Consider the following 21664-nt stretch of genomic DNA (forward strand, 5'->3'; position numbering starts at 1 on the left):
TTTTGGTCAAAAATTTCATACAAGAGAGATGATAAAAAGTTTTATGTCCATAGATATTGTTGGATTAAATTATCAATTGAAAATTATAATTTTATCCTGAATTTTATGTTATCTTCTGCCCTCACTTTTTTACTCCTTTGGTATTTTTTTTTTCACATCATACTTATTGTAATTTCTTTATCATAATAAAACTATCAACAAAATTCTTTTAAATTTAGAATAATATTACATGCATAATTGATCATAATAGAATTTGAATTTAGATTTCTCATTACAAATCTTTTTAAATATCATTTTAAAACTTAAAAGTCTTTTTTGAAAATTTAAAAATATTTTTTAAATGATAAAGGAGGAACAATTTTTTTATTCCAACACAACGCATTACCTAATCACAATAAACATCATTTTTAAACTTTGGACCTTACTATACAACTAACATTGAAAAATGGTAAGTGACTCTCAAGGTACGCCTGAATCTATTTTGAAATTTCTTTTAAATACTTGTTAAAAATATTATTTATAAAATATGTTTGTACGTGATAAATTCTTTTAAAAATTGTTAAATGAAAAAATATTGACAATCTTAAACCCATAACCACAAATAACAGAAGCACAAAATGAAAAAGATGCACATTGCAGTTTACATGGGAAAGACTTTTATTGTATACTTTTTTTTTTCTCTTTAATAAATATCCTTATTATTACCCGAATCTTAAAGATAAACTTGTATATAAGTGATATTGTTTATTTTGTCTTGAAAGAATAAGGTTTTAGAATTAGATTATTTTAGAATAAGGTCAGAGTAACTTTTTATAAAGTGAATATTTTTGGGGAATATTAATTGTAATTATAAGATTAATAAAATTATTGATTGAAATAATACTTAATTGGAAAATATAATAACAATACATAAAATAATAAATAATAATTAACACTAATCACAATATTTAAATATGGTAAGTATAAGTTTGAATTCCTTCATGAAAATATTTAAAAGAACTTTATTTAACTGTTGCGCTCTTTAATAAACATGCTTATTGAATTGAATAGAAATAAACTTTTCATTTAAAATAATATCTAAGTCTTTATTTTTTATGGGATGATAATAAAACAAATTGGACCAAAAAAAATTATAAACTGTCAAAAGAAGATAATATGTTCTTAAAATATGGTTGAGTATGTTAAATAATAAGAATAGTCAAAAGGTTACTTTTTAAAAATACTTTATCTACGTATTAAGTGGTATTTTGTGAAACACCTTTCTATTTATTTCTGTGTTATAACATACACCCAGAGTTACTTTTCAAAATGCTAAAATTGGAACATGTTTCAAAAAGTGATGATATTTAAAAGAAAAAAGTTGTTTCAAGAAATAATTTTTGAAATACTGTTTTTATATTTCGGAAAGTATATCTTAGAACTAAAAAAATGAAAAATTAAATAAAATTAGAAACATTTTTTAGAATGTAAAAAGTGTGTTTCAAAAGACACTTTCATAAAGATAATGTTCCATTTATACTCATATGAAGAGTTTTTTCTTTGTCCACATTTATTTTCTATTTTTTTTGAATATTTTTTTTAAATTAAAAAATATTTTATTCTGTTTATTCAAATTTAATCGTTTATTTTGATTTGACCGTTTTTTCAATCTTAACAATTTTATTTTTTATTTATTAAAAATAATAATACATGTCCGTTAATATTTTATAGTATAATGATATTTAAACAACATATTTTGCTTTTCAGTAATTTGCAAAATATTTTTCAAATCATATATATATATATATATTATTTTTAAATTTCTAAAAAATCTTCCCAAATAAGTTATTATGAATAAAAAAAATAAAATTAGGGTATATTTAGAGGGAACGTAGTGCAACTAACTAACAGGAGCTGGATTGGGCTAATTGGAATATGGAAGGCCGGAAGGCCCAGTTATAAAAAATAAAAAATGAAAGACATGAAACCTACGACCCACAAGGGGAAACAAGGGGGGAACTATTGAACACCGCACACGTTGTCGCGAAGTTTAGTTTTGCAGTCTCACGAGTTACACAAACATCTTCTCTAATCTCGTATTCGAATTTGTGTTCTATTCTATCTGCTCTCGACGCTCTTCTCGCACATTCTTTCGCTTCTCTCTCTCTCTCATCTTCTCAGCACTTTGCTCGCTTATGCCCAGACTTTGACCTCGTTTACAAACCAACACAACACACATCCAATAAGGTTTGCTTCTTATGCTTCCCTTCCAATTGATTCATATATCTTCCACCTTTTTTTGTTGCTCAATTGATTCGGTTACTAAGGGAAATTCTTAATCTAGGTGTTTTTTTATATATATTTTTTTGTTTTCTATGATTTAATATTATTTTTGTTTTTTTGTTAGTGGTAGAGTTTAGCGTGAATCTTGTGCCATGTCTTTTAAATTGAAATATCAATTTATGTTTTTAGGTGTTGTGATTGCGAAGTTATTTCGTGCTATATTCAGATCCTCAAAAACGAACTCTGCATAACTGTGGGTACTGCTAGAGATAATTTGTATAAGTTCCCTTTCTCTGTCCTTATTAGCACCCTTCTTTATTCTCTGGAGACAAGGGGATGTGGCGGAGTTTCTGGTTCCTTGGAAACATTTTTCTGTATACAAAGTGGCTATGATGCTGTCGCTTATATCTTATATTTGATTTTGAAGTTTTCAGTTTTTAATGTGCATAAATGTGCTTCTTAGTATGTATGTGTAACATCTGGGTAAACAATAAATAACAGTAAATGAATGTTTGTATTACTACGGAAACTTAATTTGGTGATATCAACTGTTAGGTCCTAGAGGTTAAGTGATAGAAATGTCAGAGAATTATATTTTAGTGTCAGATGAATGAAAATGTTAAGATATGATTTAAATTTGGTTCGTAGGGTTATAGAATTAAAATACGAAATAAATTAGATACAAAGGATAAAAAGATTACAATATGAGAAACCCGCTAAAGGTGAGCCATGGCAGACTAATATATATAAGCATGTAAGATAAAGAAGAAAAAAAATGGAAGATAGGAAGAGCAGAGAAGAGACACCCATAGGTATAGGAGCTAAGTAACCCTTGCAACCTTAGATTTTCTGCTATAATTGATTTACATGTTTGTTGAAATTCATGAATGAATGTGTTTAGGGTTCAATTTAGAATTGAAAAAAAGTCATGCATAATCAGTGATTCCATAAGAGGATTTTAAAAATGTTCTATTCTAACTTCTCTGGAAGCTGAAATGCATAAGTTGATTTTACCTCGTCGGAGAAACTCAATTCATTTTACCTTAATTCGTCCTTCCTTCTTATTTTCTTCACTTAGAAGTGTTTACTGAGAAATTTATCTAAATTTCAACTGTTTTATCTTGTTGTGTTAGAATTTAACGTTTGAAGAGATAGTGTCTTGCCCACAAGAGCAGAATATATAATTTCTTATATGGAACTTAAATAATCAAAACACGAGAAAAAATCTCTCTCTAATTAGTCTTATGTGGAAACTTGTAGAATATTAAATGGTCAAACTGTAAATTTAGTCTCGTATTTTTCTGTTTCTTATTTCACGTATAATCTCAGCTGTATCTAGACTTACACGTAAGTCACGATCTACCATAACATAACTTTTCAAAGAACTACTTGTATGTGAATGAAATATTTTTTCAATTTTGCCATTTTACTATGAATTTAGACATTATAATAAACTGAGTTTTCGTCGCTTTTGGTTCCATTCATCATGCTCTAATGTTCACCATTTTTTGTCTTATAGAAATCTATTCAATGCTATGTGTATGAATTGTTTACCCAGACTTTTAATAACAGTTTGATCATCACATCAATTGCATAAGAAACCTTTGGTTACAATTGGTGAATTATCTAATGGTTGGGAATTCTTCTGCAGCTAGTAATAGTGGAAGAAAGACAGTAATTTCAATGTACTTGAGGAGAATACAATGCAGGAGAGATCGATTATGGGCTTTGGTGTTGCAGCCATCAAAATACTTCTTTAGGCCAAGATTCTCTGATCATCAATACTTTCAATCTTTGTCCCTAAAGACTGCTGTGGAAGAGTATGCTTCACATGGCAGGATCATCAGAGAATGTCTTTTAGGTTCATATTCATGTAAACATACTTCATCTACAATTACTTTTGCTGCTCGGGACAAAAGGCCTAGTTTATGTCATAACAGTACTCAGTTACGTGCCTATAGTTCTGAAAGTGATGGAAGAAATGCAAGTGAGGATAAACAAGTACATGTTAATGATGGAACCAACTTTGATAAAAGGCAAAATCAACAAGAGAAGTTTGGGAAAGAGGTTGAGTATTGGAATGCACATGCACGACTTGGAGAACAGGAACAAGAGGAATGGCTTAATAATGAGAAGCTAACTATAGAAAATAAAAGGAGAGAATCACCATTTTTGACAAGGAGGGATAAGTTTAAAAATGAGTTCACAAGAAGAATTATTCCTTGGGAAAAAATAAATATTTCCTGGGACACATTTCCTTATCATATTCAGTAATTACTATTCTTCCTATTTGTTCTTTTTTCAATTTGGTATATTCTCTTATATGATTTTTATTGAGTAATTAAATTGTATTTTTGCACCTGCAGTGAAAATACAAAAAATCTTCTTGTGGAATGTGCTGCTTCCCATTTGAGACATGATAAGCTAGCTTCAACTTATGGTACTCGGCTCTCATCTTCAAGTGGGAGAATATTGCTTCAGAGCATTCCTGGTCTGTCATTTGTTCCTTATTTTCTGTCCTTGTTATTCTATTTAATTTGTAATGTTTATTTTGGATGCCATTTGACTAGCATTTATTGCTCAAAATTTCATTATAATTTTTGCCTTATAGCCAAATGTTGATGTTGTCTTTTTAACTTCAGGCACTGAGCTGTATCGTGAGAGATTGGTTAGAGCTCTTGCACAAGATTTACAAGTTCCTCTTTTAGTGCTCGATAATAGCATCCTTGCTCCTTATGTATGTTCTGGAAGAATTTAGACACTATATTAGAACGGGAACCATAAAGAAAATATTTACCTTATTTGAATTGTTATGCAGGACATTGATGATGATTTATCATCGGAGTACGAGTCTGATGATGATCATGCAGAGTCTGGGGAGGAGGGTTCTCTCGAATCAGAGAATGATGATGATAATGAAGCCAGCAATGAAGAAGAGTGGGCTAGCAGTACAGAGGCAAAGTCAGATGCAAGTGACAATGAAGATGCAGTAGCAGCAGCTGAAGCACACCTTAAGAAGGTTAAAGCAGCTGTTCTTAGGAAACTTGTCCCTTACAATGTAGAGGAATTTGAGAAGGTACATATTCAGTACAGTTTACTATTAAATGGGTGTTTTTGTTGATATCTTGGATTGTGATAAAATAAAGTATCGGTGATGGTGAAGGCCATTAATTATTGTGCAGAGAGTAAATTAAGATGATGGATATTTAAAAGGTGGTATTCTGATTCTAGTGTTAAAGAGCATCTATTTGTTCATTATATTAGAGTTCACCCAGTGTTTAGTTTCACTGCAGCTGTGTTATTCTATTACTAGCAAAGATTGTTTATGTTTAATTTTTATACTGATAAATAATAGGAAATCATTGTTGCATGTGCATAAAAAAATAATGAAATAAAGATTTCTAAATTTATATTACTAGATTGAAAAGGAAGGGAAAGTTTATCGTAAGTAAAACTGTTGTTAGTCTTCTCTTTAGAATTATTAGTATATAGGATTATAAATAAACTTTGAAGTTTGAATTCATTCCGTTACCACTGATAGTTCTATGTCTTACCCCTACCCTAAATTTTTGACAGATTGTGGCTGGAGAATCTGAGAGTTCCGAATCCTCCAAGTCTAATTCTAATGATACCAAATCTTCTGATAAGTCTGGATGCCAGCTAAAGAAAGGTAACATGTTCGGATAGCTGGAACTTCAATCATACACATGAACTTGCTAGATGTGATTTTATGCATACATTTTCTACTTGCAAGCAAAACTAAGATGACAATTTTCCTCATCCTATCTAGGATTATATATTTACTTGTTGTCCATTACTTTTGAAAGTTAGACTTCACACAGTGAGCTATTCCTTCCCTTTTTCCTTTATGATGTCTCAAAGTTGAAATTGTGGGCTTTTTGCAATAGAGTGAGAAGAGACTGAATAATATTTACTTTGTGTATTATCATATATTGCAATGATATGTAATGGGATAATAAACCTAAATCATTCACCCATATTTATATTAATAATCCTAAATAATGAAACAAACCACAAAATATTAGAGAACATGAAAACTTTGAAAATGTGGATACTAATCCAAATCACACATACATACTGAGAATTTGGGCTTAGAGCCAAATTCAATAATTTGAAACTGGCTCGTAAAGTGATGAAATTTCAACCTTTTATAAGCTTTTTTAACCCATATTTATAGTTGATATGTAAATAACTCCCTGTCCATGAGGCTGTGGTTAAGGCAACCTCCAAAGACGCTGCAACTTGGGTGGCCTAGGAGTTATCATAATTAAGGTGATTTTCCAATAGTATTGATATTATGAAGTATTCCAACAAATACTCCTCTGAACTTTCAGATTTCCTTTTCTCATGCTTCATCAATCCAGTATCCAGTTTCCCAATAATGAGAAAGAATTTAACTTAAATCAATGGTTGATCAATCCATAAAAAACATTAGGAATAGAAACAAACCCTTTATTGAGAGATAGAGATTTAAATGACGATATAATAGAATTCAAATTACAAAAAAAAAAATCAAGATTAGGATTCATTATCCCACACCCTAGAGATCTATTTACACACTATGGAAGAAAAGACAAATAGAAGAAAGAAAATAGGGGAGATGGAATTCAATGTAGGATTTGATGAATCTGCATTTTGATTCCCCAATACTGAATCACAACGGCCACCAAACGTAGTGTCAAATGGTGCCAAAGAAAGGGAAATTAAATATTCATCCTTTTGGAATATCAAGATTTAAAACAATTCTTTAATAGAAGTGAACTTTAAAATGCGTCTTCAAATAGATGCTCTGATCCTAAATGCTTGAAATTCTTGTTTGGTCTCTTAATATGATGGGATTTTGCGGCCCTGTGATTTGTGACAGCCTTTACGTTTTCTCCTTCACATGGCCCTCTTTCTATTTTGATTTTATGTTTTTGATGATATCTTATGCATCCCTTTGTTGTACTAATCACTTATTGGATATGAAAGTAAATGGAGTCTCAGGTTCTTCATGGTGTTGAGAACTTTTAAAATGTGAATGTAAGCATAACTTAAGCGCACAAAATCGACTCACGTAGTGAAGGTTGCATGTACTTTTTGGATCATATCTATAGTTGATGTGAGATCTCTATCTACTACACTCTCCCATGTCGAGGACTATTTATCTTGAACATAAGACTGATTATTTGTGTGGTTTTTATAGTGGCTTGAGAGTGGGAACAGTCTATATATCTGTGTCCTTTGAGCATTTGTTTTCTTTCTAGCAGCTTCTGTGTCCTTTGACTGTATTTGCTCTCTAGTAGCCATTGCACTCTCCAACCAATTTTTTATCAATAGTCGCAATGGTGCCATCCAACATTTTTTGACAATGCTGACTCGTGTGATACACATGCTCCAACTTGAGGGAGTGTCAAAGTCTTACAAAAATGGACTTTAAGCCTAATTCATTCTCATAAAATTGACTAGTAAGATAAAATTTGCACCTATTTACATTTTATAAATTTGTCTGATCTCTAGTCAATGTGGAATCTGTAACATATCCCATTCATGCCAAAACATATATATATATATATATCGAATGTTGGACTAGACATTAATGGATGATCTAATAATAGTGACACGATAAGGGCAATAGGCTTTGGATGACTCTGATACCATCTCAAGTTTATAAAAAAATAATTTCTCTCTTATTGAGTCTCATTACATACATTTGATATATATACATTAATTGGATAAATTTGGAAATAAGTACTGTATATATTCTAGGAAACAAATCCATAAGATTGTGGGATTGGTATGTTAGTAATAAAATCAAGATACAACTAATATAAAAAATTAAAAACAATAGGAATCAATTACAAAACTTCCTAATATATCTCAACATAAAGATATTTTGTCATTATATACTTTATCTGCTCCAGCAACAATTTGGCTGACTTATGTTAACGATATCTGCACTAGCTAGTCTTATATGATACGTATGCCCCAACTTTAGAGATATGATTTGATTACATTGAATGGGGAGATATTGGTACCATTTAATAGGGAAATATCTTGCCAAATATTTTCTACTATCAGATCTTTGTCATTATAAATAAGAATATTCATGTGTGGCCTCAACACAGAGAATTTATTACATTACTTCCAGGATTCTCTCTTCTCAGCAAGGTACTAGAGTGGTACCATCCTCCATGACCTGTTTTCTTACTAATCTTTTAAACAAGAGCCTTCTATTTGGGTTTCCATGATTAGTGAGAGGGGAAGGTTACCACGTAGAGAGGGAGAGGAAGGCAACATAATACAAGAGTTTGGTTTTGATTTGTTGGTGCAAGGAAGAATTTCCCATGGTTAAAAGTTGTTACACTATATTTGTTACTTTTGTTATCTGACCTCACCTTGAGGGATGAGACTTTATAGTTGCTGTTATTGTTGTTTTATGTTGCAACTTTGTTCTCGGGAAAGATAATTTATGTTTGTTGTTCTTGTGATATTGAATGAATTTAAGATTTAGCAAACTATTAATGACTTACCCTTCTAAGCTAGTTTATTTGCTTCCAATTTTCAACTATTTGAAGCAATAACGGAAATATCTACATTACTGCTCCATTACATTTTGTAGGTGACCGTGTGAGGTACACTGGGCCATCTGTTCAAGTTACAGACGAGGATAGGTAATAAAATGATTTCCCCCTTTTTCGCCTATGTTTTCCATCATCTCCTACAAAATTAAAGTTTGTTTTTTTGGCCAAACATTCATTTAATTTATTTAATAAAGCATGCCTAATACTTTTGGGGCTAAGTACATCAAGCTGCTTACACTTGTTACCATGACTGCCAACGTGACTGATTCTGATAAAACGCTTTTGAAGATTTTCCTCGTTTGCACAACTCAGCTACATAAAATATGTAATCTTGTTAATGTAGACACTTGCACACAAGAGAACTGCATAGATGATACACTGCCAGTCTCATAGGTGACGCTTTCAAGGGTTACTGCTGACCTCTTTGGACTTTGTTTTCGAGTCCGAAGCTGAGAAATTTATGTGATTCTTAATTAGATTGTTGCGTAAAAACACAAGAAAGAATCTTCATTCTTTAATAAGATGCTAAATATTGCACAAAATGACAGTTATTATTTTTGATACTTTGAAATGATTATTATATGTGTGTGATTTTCATGCTTGTGGCTCCTGGTAACATGTGGTTAGAACAGTGGTGCCATTGGTAATTGTAGAGGAAGTGGTGACACCGCACCTGTGTGATTGGAATTCGTAAACCTGAGGAGTATAGTGTGAAAAGGGAAACAGTTTTCCACAGATTTTCATATACTGATTTCTTTCCTATACAACGGTTTAGTCACATGAATATTGTATTTCTATATCTTAACTCATGATTCACCGAAGGCTTTCAAACAACTGAAAATAGAAGTTCTAAAAATGATAATCTGATTTTCGAGCAGACAAGTAATTTATATTTGTCTATATCAAATTGGAGAAGTAAGTGTTTTTCAGTGGATATCTTTGCTTCTTGTCCATTTTTCTTGTGATGGAATTAATGAATTATATATGCCAATGCTTGTGAGCGTTTATATTATTATACCACTTTTTTTCTTTTAAATAGTATTCCATTTTTTTTATAATAATAAGTTCCAAGACTTTCCACTTAAGTGTGTTTGATGCTACTTGCAAGTGCTTGGTTAGTGGGTGTGAGCGAGTTATATAATTTTATACTTATGTACTTTAGGAGCTTGTGTAATATGTAGTTTGGGCCATGTAATTTTGATGAATGTCTTAGGACATAGTGTCTAAGTAAATGCGAAGCCCATGTTCTGGTGACAGAGTTGCCTCAAACGTTTCTTGTAAAACCATGTATCATCCCCGTTGGACTTTGAGCTGGCACTCACCTGACATTGGCATATATAATTTTATCACAGGGTTATACTGGGGAAGATACCAACATCTGATGGTCCAACTAATGCTTATACTATTATACATGGCAGGTGGGTTGGTAAGTCATCCCTATATATAGAAGTCAAACTGTTTAAGGCCTCTAACCTTTTTGTATTTTCTTGACACCCATGTTTTTAGACATGCAATATAGATTTTTTTACACATCATACAAGATGGCTTTCATTTAATTTGAGCTTTGACTGGGATGCAACTTGATCTTGGAAAAGATGCAATGTGACCCTATAAGGAATCCTACACAGATCAGTCAGTATTTAGGCTGTTTGTAAAGTGTTGCAATCTTAGTTATTGGGTTTACTGGGATTAGGTTTGAGTTTTGCACGATCGCTCCTTGTTATTTTCATATATCACAGCGAACTTCCTGTCTGTTCCTCCCATGGGTGTAACCCTAATAGTTTGCTGTAGGAAGAATAATGAGAAATTTGTCTGTTTCCTGTTAACTGGCTGCGTCCTGTCACAGTTTAACATGTAGTAGACAGTAGCTAGTTATGTAACGTAATCTAAACATCTGCTTTTTGGTTTTTTGGGTTTGCGAAAGGTTTCTGAAGATTGTCTATGGAATATTTTCTTGGGCTGTCTGATTTTCCTTTGAATCTGGAGATATCTGTCAGCTGTTGATATCTTTTTGTTGAAAAATCTAGTTCTACGTAGACTAGTGATATGATTAAAATATTATATTAATGGAGGTACAAACCTCATTTTAAAAGTTGATTTTTCCGATTGAGTTAAGCTTAAGCCTAACCTACTATTCCTGGACCTTATGTGATCAATGTGAGAACATAATGAGAGTTCCTTATTGAAACAAAACACTGAATAGGGAATGATGTGCATATGGACTAGGAATAATTGAATATATTTGTATTAATTGGGATCTTGTTAACTGGAGAGCAATGCATTTGCCTTTTCGCCACACCTTTTTGTAGGTTTTAGGAGAAGGAAGGACGGTAAGGTGTTGTGGGTTATGCTCTCAGAGAGGGTATGTAGCATATTAGGTTTGAGTCCAATGCAAGTTCAGGCAGTGATTTCCACCTATAAATTTTCTTTGGATAGGATAGTTTTCCGTTCTTCTGTGTGGACATGCAAAGGGAATTATTTCTCTTTTAGGTTCACTTTTTATTCCTATTTTTCTATGTTTCTTCTGTGTGGGAGGATTCCTGGTTGTCTTATTTGTCTACATTGTGTTTTATAATCATTATCACAACTCGTAAACAATAACAAAACTACTATATTTTTCAAAAACTTTTATGTTGTGTAATATCATGACGGGGTGGTTTGATTATTCATTTTTTATTTTATTTCTGTATTAGGGAAAAATGTGTAATCAATTTCTTACCCTTGCACTTGACGTGTATTTTTGACCATGCAATAATGGGAAAAAATTAACCTGATTTTTGTAAATTTGCATTCTTTTCATGAAGTTCAGATGCGTTGGCTTGCTATTTTACGTGCTCTTTTTGAGGATTTCTTATCCCCTTGTTTGTTTTCTTCACCTCTATCTTTATAAATTATTTTGTTTTAAAAAGAATAAAAAGTTCAAAATATGAAATATGTTGAAAAACTCAAGGATGTATTATTACTTTCTTTGTACATTTGCAAAATCTCAATATTCATATTCTTTTTTATCTTCAATTCAGTGTGGCTGGCTAGTCCTCTAATATATTTTTTTGAAGGGCTAAATTATGTATTTGGTCCCTCTAAATATTGCAATTTCCCTATTTGGTCTCAAAAAATTTCCATTCCTATGTACTTCTTTTGATAGGCTCCTGTTTTTTTGTCCATAAAATGCCAGCACGACTCTTAAAAATTAGGGACCAAATGAGACAATTTTGATATTATAAACCAAAAAGTAAGCAAAAAACAGTACTTGAAAGACAAAAGTAACAGAAGACTAACAAAAGGTCTGCATGGACAATGCAAAAACATTAAAAGGACCTGGATACTCTGGGGTGTAAAACATATAATTTACCCTGTTTTCTGAATGAATTTCGTATTGACCTTTCCAGGGCAGTGACTTTGGTGTCTGATATTGATGTGTACAGTTAATAGTTGGGATGTCAACGATTCATTTTTCTGCCATTCATGATGTGCTTAAAGTTGTGACTTGGTTTTTCTTTAATATCATTCTTCACGATATTTTTGGTAATTTGATATACAGAGCATATTAAGTGCAAGTGAGATTTTCAAAAAGTGTTTGTTGCTTTGAGGTCCTTTTTTTTTTTTTCCAATTTTAACCTATTCAGATATATTGCAGACCTTTAACTAATGGTCAGAGAGGAGAGGTATATGAGGTCAATGGCGATCGAGTTGCAGTCATCTTGGATATTAATGAAGACAAGGTCAACGAGGGTGAGGTGGAGAACCCCAGTGATGATCATGCCAAACCCCCAATTTATTGGATTCATGGTAAACTTTTCTTATTCTAAATGTAGAAAAAATGTTAGCTTCTAAGCTATCTTATTCAAAGTGACGTTGATCCTTTTTCAAATATAAATGGCTTGGATTTGATGATTGTTTTTTATACTTATTAGAGGTTGAGTAGTAGCTTATCTCCTTGGACTTAAAACACTTTTTTTATTTGCAAATAGTTAAAGACATCGAGAATGATCTTGATGCTCAATCACAGGATTGCTACATTGCTGTGGAGGCTTTATGTGAGGTATCTGGCATTTTTCAATTTTTTAAATCTCACAATAAGATAAACAAAATGTTGTTTTACTTATGGGTGGGTCTGATTATTTCTTTTGCAGGTTTTGCGTAGAAAACAGCCTCTTATTGTCTATTTTCCTGACAGTTCACATTGGTTACATAAATCAGTTCCTAAGTCAAACCGAAATGAGTTTTTTCATAAGGTTGAGGAGATGTTTGACCAGTTATCTGGTCCTATAATATTGATTTGTGGGCAAAATAAAGTTCAGTCAGGATCAAAGGAGAAAGAACAATTTGTAAGCTTCAATTGTTATTCTTTGTCATGACTAAAATGCATTTACTTTTTCACTTAGCTATTTACATTTTATGGACTTTTCCCTTGATCACATGTGATGTTTCTGACAGACAATGATACTACCAAGCTTGGGACGTGTGGCTAAGTTGGTAATGCTCTTTATTTTTCTACAAGACTTTGCATTCTGTTAAACATTCTATTGCTAACCTGTGATTTCAAATTATGCTGCTTTCAAATCACTAATTCATTTCTTTTTGTATCCCAATGAATTATATTATATTGTTAAATGTAATACGGAGTTTCTTTTCTTTCAAATAATAGCTTTATAGAGTTCTGATAATTTATTCTTTGTATGCATATTTTGTTAACTTTGTTGAGATATTCAAGGTTCGGATTGAGTTTCTTGTAGTAGATCTAATGATATAGATGGTAAACTTTAGAATTTCGTTGGGATGTTTATAACATCTTGGATGCCATAATACTGCTTTCATGTTCATGTTCATGTTAGTTTGACTTTCCTTCTGTCGTAGTATTTTGTTTTCCATATCTTTAGTATTCTATTTATGAAATTTTAAATCTTATGGGAACTTCTATCAGTAGTGTGTGATTGATGTTTTAGCATACATCGGCTTGGGTCCTTCCCCTTGCCATTTTATTCCTGTAACATATATATACACGATTTTTATCATTCCTATTTAAAACGTTCAAGTTATTGCAAATCAATAAGTTAATGTTCATGATTTTGTTTCATTATTATATATATGATGAGAGACCAGAGAGCCATTTCGGCTAGATATATTATGATTCTTCTGTCGCTATATGCTAGCATTTTAGATATTACCTTTTCTGTTTCAATTTTCTTGTAAGATTCATTATGACCAATTATATAAAGACTGAGTCCAGTTGTAATCTGTCCTGGTGTATAATTTATAATCTGTTGTGTTGAGCATGGATGCTGAAACAAAAGAGGGCAGTGTACTTGGGCATTGTGGAAAGAATCAAATGATTTTATTTGGTCCTAACCCATCATTGAATTCTTATTGATAACATTACAGCCTCTTTATCTGAAGCATTGGACTGAGGGAATTAAAGGGGACAAGACATCAGAAGATGACGAAATTAGCAAGCTCTTTTCTAATATTCTGAGTATACATCCACCCAAGGTAATTGTTTGGCATATGCATCCACTTATGGTAATCATGTTGGTTGATGAAAAATCACCTAGATATTTGTTTTGTTTACACTACTATGAAGTACAACTACAGGGATTCTCACACTTGTTAAATACCTCCTTAGTATGAAGCATTTGATGTTTTAATTAAACATCTCAATACTGCCCATCAGTACAACAGTAATGAACAAGAACATTAATTGTCAACATACAAGTCCCTAAAGTTTTTTTAATTCATTACCAGTCAGATGTATGTTATGAACCTGATCATAATGGAAAAGTGGCTTGTGCATGCTTTGTACACTAATATTTTTATAATTCTTGAATATATTTTCCCCCATCTTTTCTTCATTGGCTTAGCAAAACTGAATGTTCTTATTGGGGGACATTTCTGCTATGGATCCCCCATACCGACCCTCTCCCTCTACTTATAAGAATAAGTAATATACATTTTTCAAAATACATTGGAAATCTTGTAGTTCTTCATGAAGACTAAAGCAGAAATGTCATCTTGGTTTCACTGTTGTTGATTGGTTACGTGGATCTCTTAATGCTTCTGTTGATGGATTATAAAGCACCTAACTTTATATTAGTAGTTTGGATATTAATTTGCTTTATGTTCTGAAATATATTATTTACTTTTTGATGTCATTTTCTCATCTGTAATTCTGTATGACATTTTGCAGGATGAAAATCAGCTGGCAACATTCAAGAAACAACTTGAAGAAGATAAAAAAATCGTGACTTCACGTAGTAATTTGAGTATACTACGGAAGGTAATTCTCTGGTTTCTGAAGCATTTATCGTTACCCTATTAATGATTGATCATTTGTGATCCATATATATGGTATCAAATCGAGATTCAGACCATGGGATTGCAAAGCTAATTTTTTAATCAAGAATCACAATTTATATTGAATCATAAGATTTAGAGAGAATTAAAAACAACTTCAGAGTATTATATACAGTGTTCAATGTAATATCTAAGCTAGATAAAGATAAAAACGACTTATCCACAAGTGTCATAAAGCAAAGTTATTAGTTATTTGAGCTTGCAAATAATGGAATCTGCACATTTAAATAGTCAAATAGAGGGCATGCATTACATAAATCAGTGTCAAATAAAAGTAGTGATGCATTTTACACCATCAATGTCAATAATTTATAACTGAATTTTCATATTGCAGGTTCTAGAAGAACATCAGCTATCATGCATTGACCTTTTACATTTAAATACTGATGGCATCGTTTTGACAAAGCTCAGTAAGTTCCACTCATGCTCTTATTTGTTCTAACCTTTTCTTCAACCATTTTATTTGTATCTTGCCTTCACCCTTGTGTCTTTCCCATTTTGGATTGACTTGATTTGTGTCATCCATGATGTCTTTCCTTTTTGGAACACAAATCTGAAATTGAGTGATAATCATAGATTTTCAATTGGGAAACTACTTTGATTTGAGGAAACCAACCAATTAAATTTACCGTCATTGAAATATAATGTGTTAACATGTCATGGTATGCATCATGTGTTTTTGTTTTCAGAAGCAGAAAAAGTAGTAGGCTGGGCAAAAAATCACTACTTGTCGTCATGCTTGANTCCTTCTGTTAAAGGAGAAAGATTGTNNCTACCTCGTGAAAGGTATACATATAAATCCTTTTTTTCTATAATATATGATTGTGTAGAATTTTAAGTTTCACTTGTTCTTTTTTGTGAAGTCTTGAAATTGCAGTCTCAAGATTGACAAGCCAGGAAACAATGTCACGGAAGTCTTCTCAGAGCCTCAAGGTATGTGGTTTTTGTACCATTTTCCCAAACATTTACATCTTAATTTAAATTCAGGGCATGTTTCGTCTTATGTTGATTTTGTTTATATGTATATTGTAACAGAACCTTGCAAAGGATGAGTTTGAGAGCAATTTCATTTCATCTGTAGTACCTCCTGGTGAAATAGGGGTGAAGTTTGATGACGTAGGTGCTCTTGAAGATGTGAAAAAGGCACTTCATGAACTCGTAATTCTTCCAATGAGAAGGCCAGAGCTTTTCTCTCGAGGAAATCTTTTACGGGTAATTATTGTGTATTTTTGTATGTATTCTCACTGTAGCCAAATTAATTTTGTTCACTTATTTGTGTAAAACTAATTTGATGAAACATTTTACAGCCCTGTAAAGGAATATTACTTTTTGGTCCTCCTGGCACTGGTAAGACCCTTCTGGCTAAGGCACTTGCAACTGAAGCTGGTGCAAATTTTATTAGCATAACTGGTTCGACCCTTACTTCAAAGGTAGTTTTGGTTTTGGCCATTTTCCTGTTTCAGTTGTTTGTCTGAAAACTTATATGCATTTAGCTTGCTCCCTATTTATGATATCTTTGACCGCAAAGAGAGTGAAGGGAAACAATTACAATGATATCAATCAAATATTCCGACACAGCTTTGGCCTTTATCTTATAAATTATCCACAATTTGTCTTAATCCTAAATATCTCTCCAAATGTTAAAAAAAAAATTATCTTAGAGGGAGTTTTGGACTTCCAAATAGATTTGTGTAGAAGAAATAACTAATAGCCAATAATAGGTTAGAAACATAAAGAAAGAACATGCAAGAAAACACACCAAGGGATTCTGAAGTGCAAGAACTATGAATTGGATGATAGATAAACAGAAAGGTAAATAGTAGGTTTGTTACAAGTATTGTCATTTTGTTTTTAGTACAATAAGGAAAAAAAACTACAGTCTTTGTACAACAACTTTAACTTTGTTGGTTTTTCTTTGAACTTAGTTGATAGTAAATACATGTTTGGTCTTTAGTAATTGTCACATGTGTTTATTAAATGAAAACTTAATGTTAATATACAATTAACCTTGAAGGAATCACGAAGGATTTTAAATTTACCTTTTAGTCTCAGTCCTAGTTCTAATCCGTAAACTATTTTTTATTCTCCTTTTGTCCCTATGAGTTTAGATGGTAGTAAGTTAAAGTGATTAGAAGAAGTTATATGTATGCAAACTAAAAGAGATTGAAATGGTATATGTAGAGACTAACATTTATGACTTTTCAAGTTTAGGGACCAAAACATAAAGTTTGTACAACTATAGGGACTAAGTGTGTAATTAAACATTTTTCTGAAATCAAGTTCCTTTGAAGTTTCTTTTGCATTTATTTTATGTAAACTGTTTCAGTTATTTGAAGGTATATTAGCCTCTTCTCCATGTGATATCTTATACATATATTTGTTTTTTTTTTCCTAACAGTGGTTTGGAGATGCTGAAAAACTAACCAAAGCGCTTTTCTCATTTGCCAGCAAACTTGCTCCTGTCATTATATTTGTTGATGAAGTGAGTGTTTGAACGCATAACCTCTCATTATATTGCTTTTTAAAACTTTCATCGTATTCTAAAAAATAATGTATTTTTTTCTGGTACATTGAATAGTGTTTGCTTTTTCTTAAATAATTTGATTTTTTGGTTATGTATTAAATTTTTCAATGAAACTGAAAAAAGTTGCAATCTAAATAGTTCAATAACAATTTAGAGTGGACTTTTTATCGTGTCTCTTCTTTGACATGTCTCTGCTCTTAAATTGATTAGTTAAATTGGAAATAGTTACACACAAATTTGCACTTCTCACATTTAAAAGATTACTCAATGCATAAGAGAATCTAGATATTTTCTGTACCATCTTCATGCCTTGAATTGAATGTTTCNTGACTACGAAATTCAGATTGCAGTCTTNTATGATTTATTTTGTTGTCGTGGTTTTTTCTTCCAAAAAGGCTGAAGTGTAAAAATATGCTTCGGGATTTTTAAATTCTTTATTACTCCTTTTTATTCAATGCGAAACATGTTTCTACTTTCCAGGAATGTGCCTCAAAAGTACTGTCATATAGTTTATACGTTTTTAATGCACCCTCAAATCTATCTTTATCACTTGGTTTATGACTTGAATCTATATTGTATAGGTTGACAGTTTGCTTGGTGCTAGAGGTGGTGCTTCTGAGCATGAGGCCACTAGAAGAATGAGGAATGAATTCATGGCAGCCTGGGATGGATTGAGGTCAAAAGAAAACCAACGAATCCTTATTCTTGGTGCAACAAACCGGCCATTTGATCTTGATGATGCTGTTATTCGTCGTTTACCAAGAAGGTAAACTATATGATTTCTCTTTGAAAGCTAGATTTACGGCTGAAGGGTCATATCCAGTGTCACATTTCTAAATTATCATTGTCCAATTTTGTGTCTGATTTTCATTTAGTTTTAGTTTTTATCCTTGTTTGTGCTTGTGCTACAGCTCTCAATACCTTTTCAAGTGGATATGGGATTAGTTGTTAGGATCTGGAGGAAGTTAACACTATTTTGTGGTCACTCTTATATCCCTTACTAGTATGCTATCATCGAATGGTATCAACAAAAGTCAAGTCAACTATCTGGGACAAAAGCTTAAGCTCGAGTTATATTGGGGCCAAACTCGTAATAATGCCACTAATTTTGTTAAAAATTTATACTTCAATAAATACCTTGATGTAGTTGTGTACAAGTTTATTTAAATTCACAGTCAAGATTACAATACAGAAGTGGTTTGATAACTGCAGGAAATTATAATTTTTTTATAACTAGAATTTCTGTTGGCATTATTTTGTTCAGGATATATGTTGATTTACCCGATGCTGAAAATCGGATGAAGATTTTAAGCATCTTTCTAGCACAAGAAAATTTGGATTCTGAATTTCAGTTAGACAAACTTGCTCACTTGACTGATGGATACTCGGGAAGCGATTTGAAGGTAAACATTGTTAAGTACAACTGAGTTAAAGCTACATGTTAGGCACCACTATATTTTTACCACACTAGGGAAGTGAGGGATCGAAAGGAAGTTAAGGTAGTTGGTTGAGACTGCTACCTTATTTACCATCTCTCAAATTCCTTTTGCAGCTAGCATAGTCGGCCTAACATTATAATAATTGGCACACTTTCTTAAGCTGCAATATTTTCTATCTAAGAATTTCAAGTCATGTATCTCTAACGCCACTTCATGCTTACATTTGCAGAACCTCTGTATTGCTGCAGCGTATAGGCCTGTTCAAGAGCTCTTAGAGAATGAAAAGAAGGTATGTAGATCATAAATTTGAAACTAGCTCATATTTTTCGTATCAATTTTGCACTATCTTGTTAGAATATTTATCCTATTTATCATCATTATATTGTGTCAAGGGTTACCCTATTTATCATGATTATATTGTATCTAGGGTTATTCTATTTATCATGATTATTTTGTGTCTAGGGTTATCCTATTTATCATGATTATATTGTGTCTAGAGTTAATCTAATTATCGTATACTCTTTTATCAATTTATTCTTATAAATAGAAGATTATGGAAGGGATCAATAAAGTTCTCTAGAATTATTTTATAGTTTGATTCTCAAGTTGGTATTAAAGTTATGGTTAGAGTCTATCCTAGCGATATTTGTTGTTTGTTAAGCATGTTGTTTCACGCGCTATCGGGTCGTTATTAGACCATCCATTAATGTCTAGCTTTACACTCGAGATGATATTGCGTGAGGAGGTGTATTGGAAGTCTCACATCGACTAGAGATAAGACTAATTTATAATATATAAGTGAGTTTAGCATTTAGGATTTAGGATTTAGGGTTGAGTTAGACTTAAAGTCTACTTCTTAACATATCCTTTTTAAAAGTTAGACGAGTATAAAATGCACATTTGTTGTTCCCATGATCTAATAATGATCTAATGCAAAAATTTCATATATTGCAACTTTGTTCAGCAGACATGTAATGATGTGAAAACTAAAATCTCCAGGAAAATATTTTATTAAATTTTTTTATATATTCCCGCAGTTTATTTATCAAGCTTTTGATAATGCCTGCTGTATTTTTAGCTACACATCACCAAAGAAGTTTCTATTTATCAAGCTGGATCAGTAAAGTCTTTTTACTTTTTGGATAAGGCAATGACTCTAATATCGGGTTAATTTTTAAGTTACAAGTTTAGTTGTCAACGGACTATAGTGGTCACCTCAGAATCTGCAAAGTAGTATTTTTCTATCGTAATGTTATTATCTACGTTGATATTATCTATTGGTTGCAAATCTGCAAGTCAATGCTTCTTATATATGTACTTTGATAATTACTAGAAAATATAATTTTCAAATTGATCTCTGATGGATTCTCTTTTTACCTGCTGACATCATTATGAAAAGTTGAATTGTTAGATGCATTTGCTTACCCTCTTACAGAGTATCTCCTTTGGTTTGCACAGAAAGCCAGTAATGATGGTACAACTTCAATACTAAGGCCTCTCAATTTGGAAGATTTTGTTCAGTCAAAAACCAAGGTAATTCTGTTTGTTAATTTTGAAAAGTGATGTTTATACGGGATGTTCAAGTACTCTCAATGTGTATTTGTAGACTAGTTTTATTTGTATTTACTGTTCGCCGAAATTTTTTAAGAATTACAAATATTTGTGGGTCCACCACGTAATTAATCAGCTTCTTTCTTAATTTCATAGATTATATTAAGTTTAACTGTCAATAAAGTTCTAGAAGAGTGTTGTAATGACATTTTTGCTTGTTTGAAGCTATTTTTTTGTCTGTCTTTGAGGTGCAATTAGTTTTAAAATGTGTAGGTGGGTCCATCAGTTGCGCATGATGCAACAAGCATGAATGAGTTGAGGAAGTGGAATGAAATGTATGGAGAAGGTGGTAACAGGACAAAATCACCATTTGGATTTGGGAGCTGATTTTGACACTTTCATCTCTAACATATCACCAATGCTTTTGAGCAAAGCATTAGAGAGATTCATCTTTTATACTTTTCAAAGGGCCTCTGCATTCCCATCACTTGCCAAATTATTCATACGAATTAGTTCTGTTTAGGAGGCTGTGTTTCAAGTTCTCCATTTTGAGCTGACTTGAGTATTCAGTTAAATGTGTTGTAATGAAATGTAGGTAGCCTCTAATTTTTTCTAGGAAATGTGCAATCTTATGCTTATCAACAGGGGTAATTTCCCCAATTATATATATATATATATATTTTTTGGCAGTGTTTATTTATTAATAATCATATTGGCTCGTTTATTTCCAGTTTCATTGAAAACGACATGCTATGCACCAATGCATATGGATTTGAATGCTTTCACGAGTAGTTTCTCTATCGAAATTTTAGTTATATGTTAAAAAGGTAATTTAAATAAAGGGGCATCTTGGTTTGATACAACAAGGATTCTATCAAGTCTTTCTGATTTATGTTAAACACAAAACATTGAAATTGTTCGGTTTATCCATTGGGAAACTCTATTGAAATAGT

The 21664-nt window shown here is 31.9% G+C and overlaps 1 protein-coding gene across 3 annotated transcripts; it reads left to right on the forward strand.

Moving 5' to 3' along the window:
- The first annotated feature begins 1958 nt into the window (after positions 1-1958).
- Positions 1959-21400, forward strand: LOC106756158. Of its 3 annotated transcripts, XM_022777787.1 has the most exons (26): positions 1959-2226; positions 2452-2515; positions 3914-4532; positions 4629-4753; positions 4905-4999; positions 5081-5338; positions 5839-5932; positions 8885-8936; positions 10199-10264; positions 12484-12635; positions 12818-12888; positions 12980-13174; positions 13284-13322; positions 14229-14336; positions 15031-15120; positions 15532-15607; positions 15887-15983; positions 16061-16130; positions 16233-16409; positions 16505-16627; positions 17596-17679; positions 18303-18487; positions 18986-19124; positions 19390-19449; positions 20619-20693; positions 20985-21400. In XM_022777787.1, the coding sequence occupies exons 3-26, from the start codon at positions 3946-3948 to the stop codon at positions 21096-21098; spliced, it is 3132 nt and encodes a 1043-aa protein (XP_022633508.1). In that variant the 5' UTR covers positions 1959-2226; positions 2452-2515; positions 3914-3945; the 3' UTR covers positions 21099-21400. The 3 variants fall into 3 exon arrangements, with proteins under 3 accessions (XP_022633508.1, XP_014493942.1, XP_022633511.1); XM_014638456.2 differs by lacking the exon at positions 2452-2515 and having other exon boundaries at positions 1960-2226; XM_022777790.1 differs by lacking the exons at positions 2452-2515; positions 10199-10264 and having other exon boundaries at positions 1960-2226.
- Positions 21401-21664: the final 264 nt, after the last annotated feature.

Source organism: Vigna radiata, chromosome 2 (genome assembly GCF_000741045.1).
Source record: "Vigna radiata var. radiata cultivar VC1973A chromosome 2, Vradiata_ver6, whole genome shotgun sequence".
Lineage (NCBI taxonomy): Eukaryota > Viridiplantae > Streptophyta > Magnoliopsida > Fabales > Fabaceae > Vigna > Vigna radiata.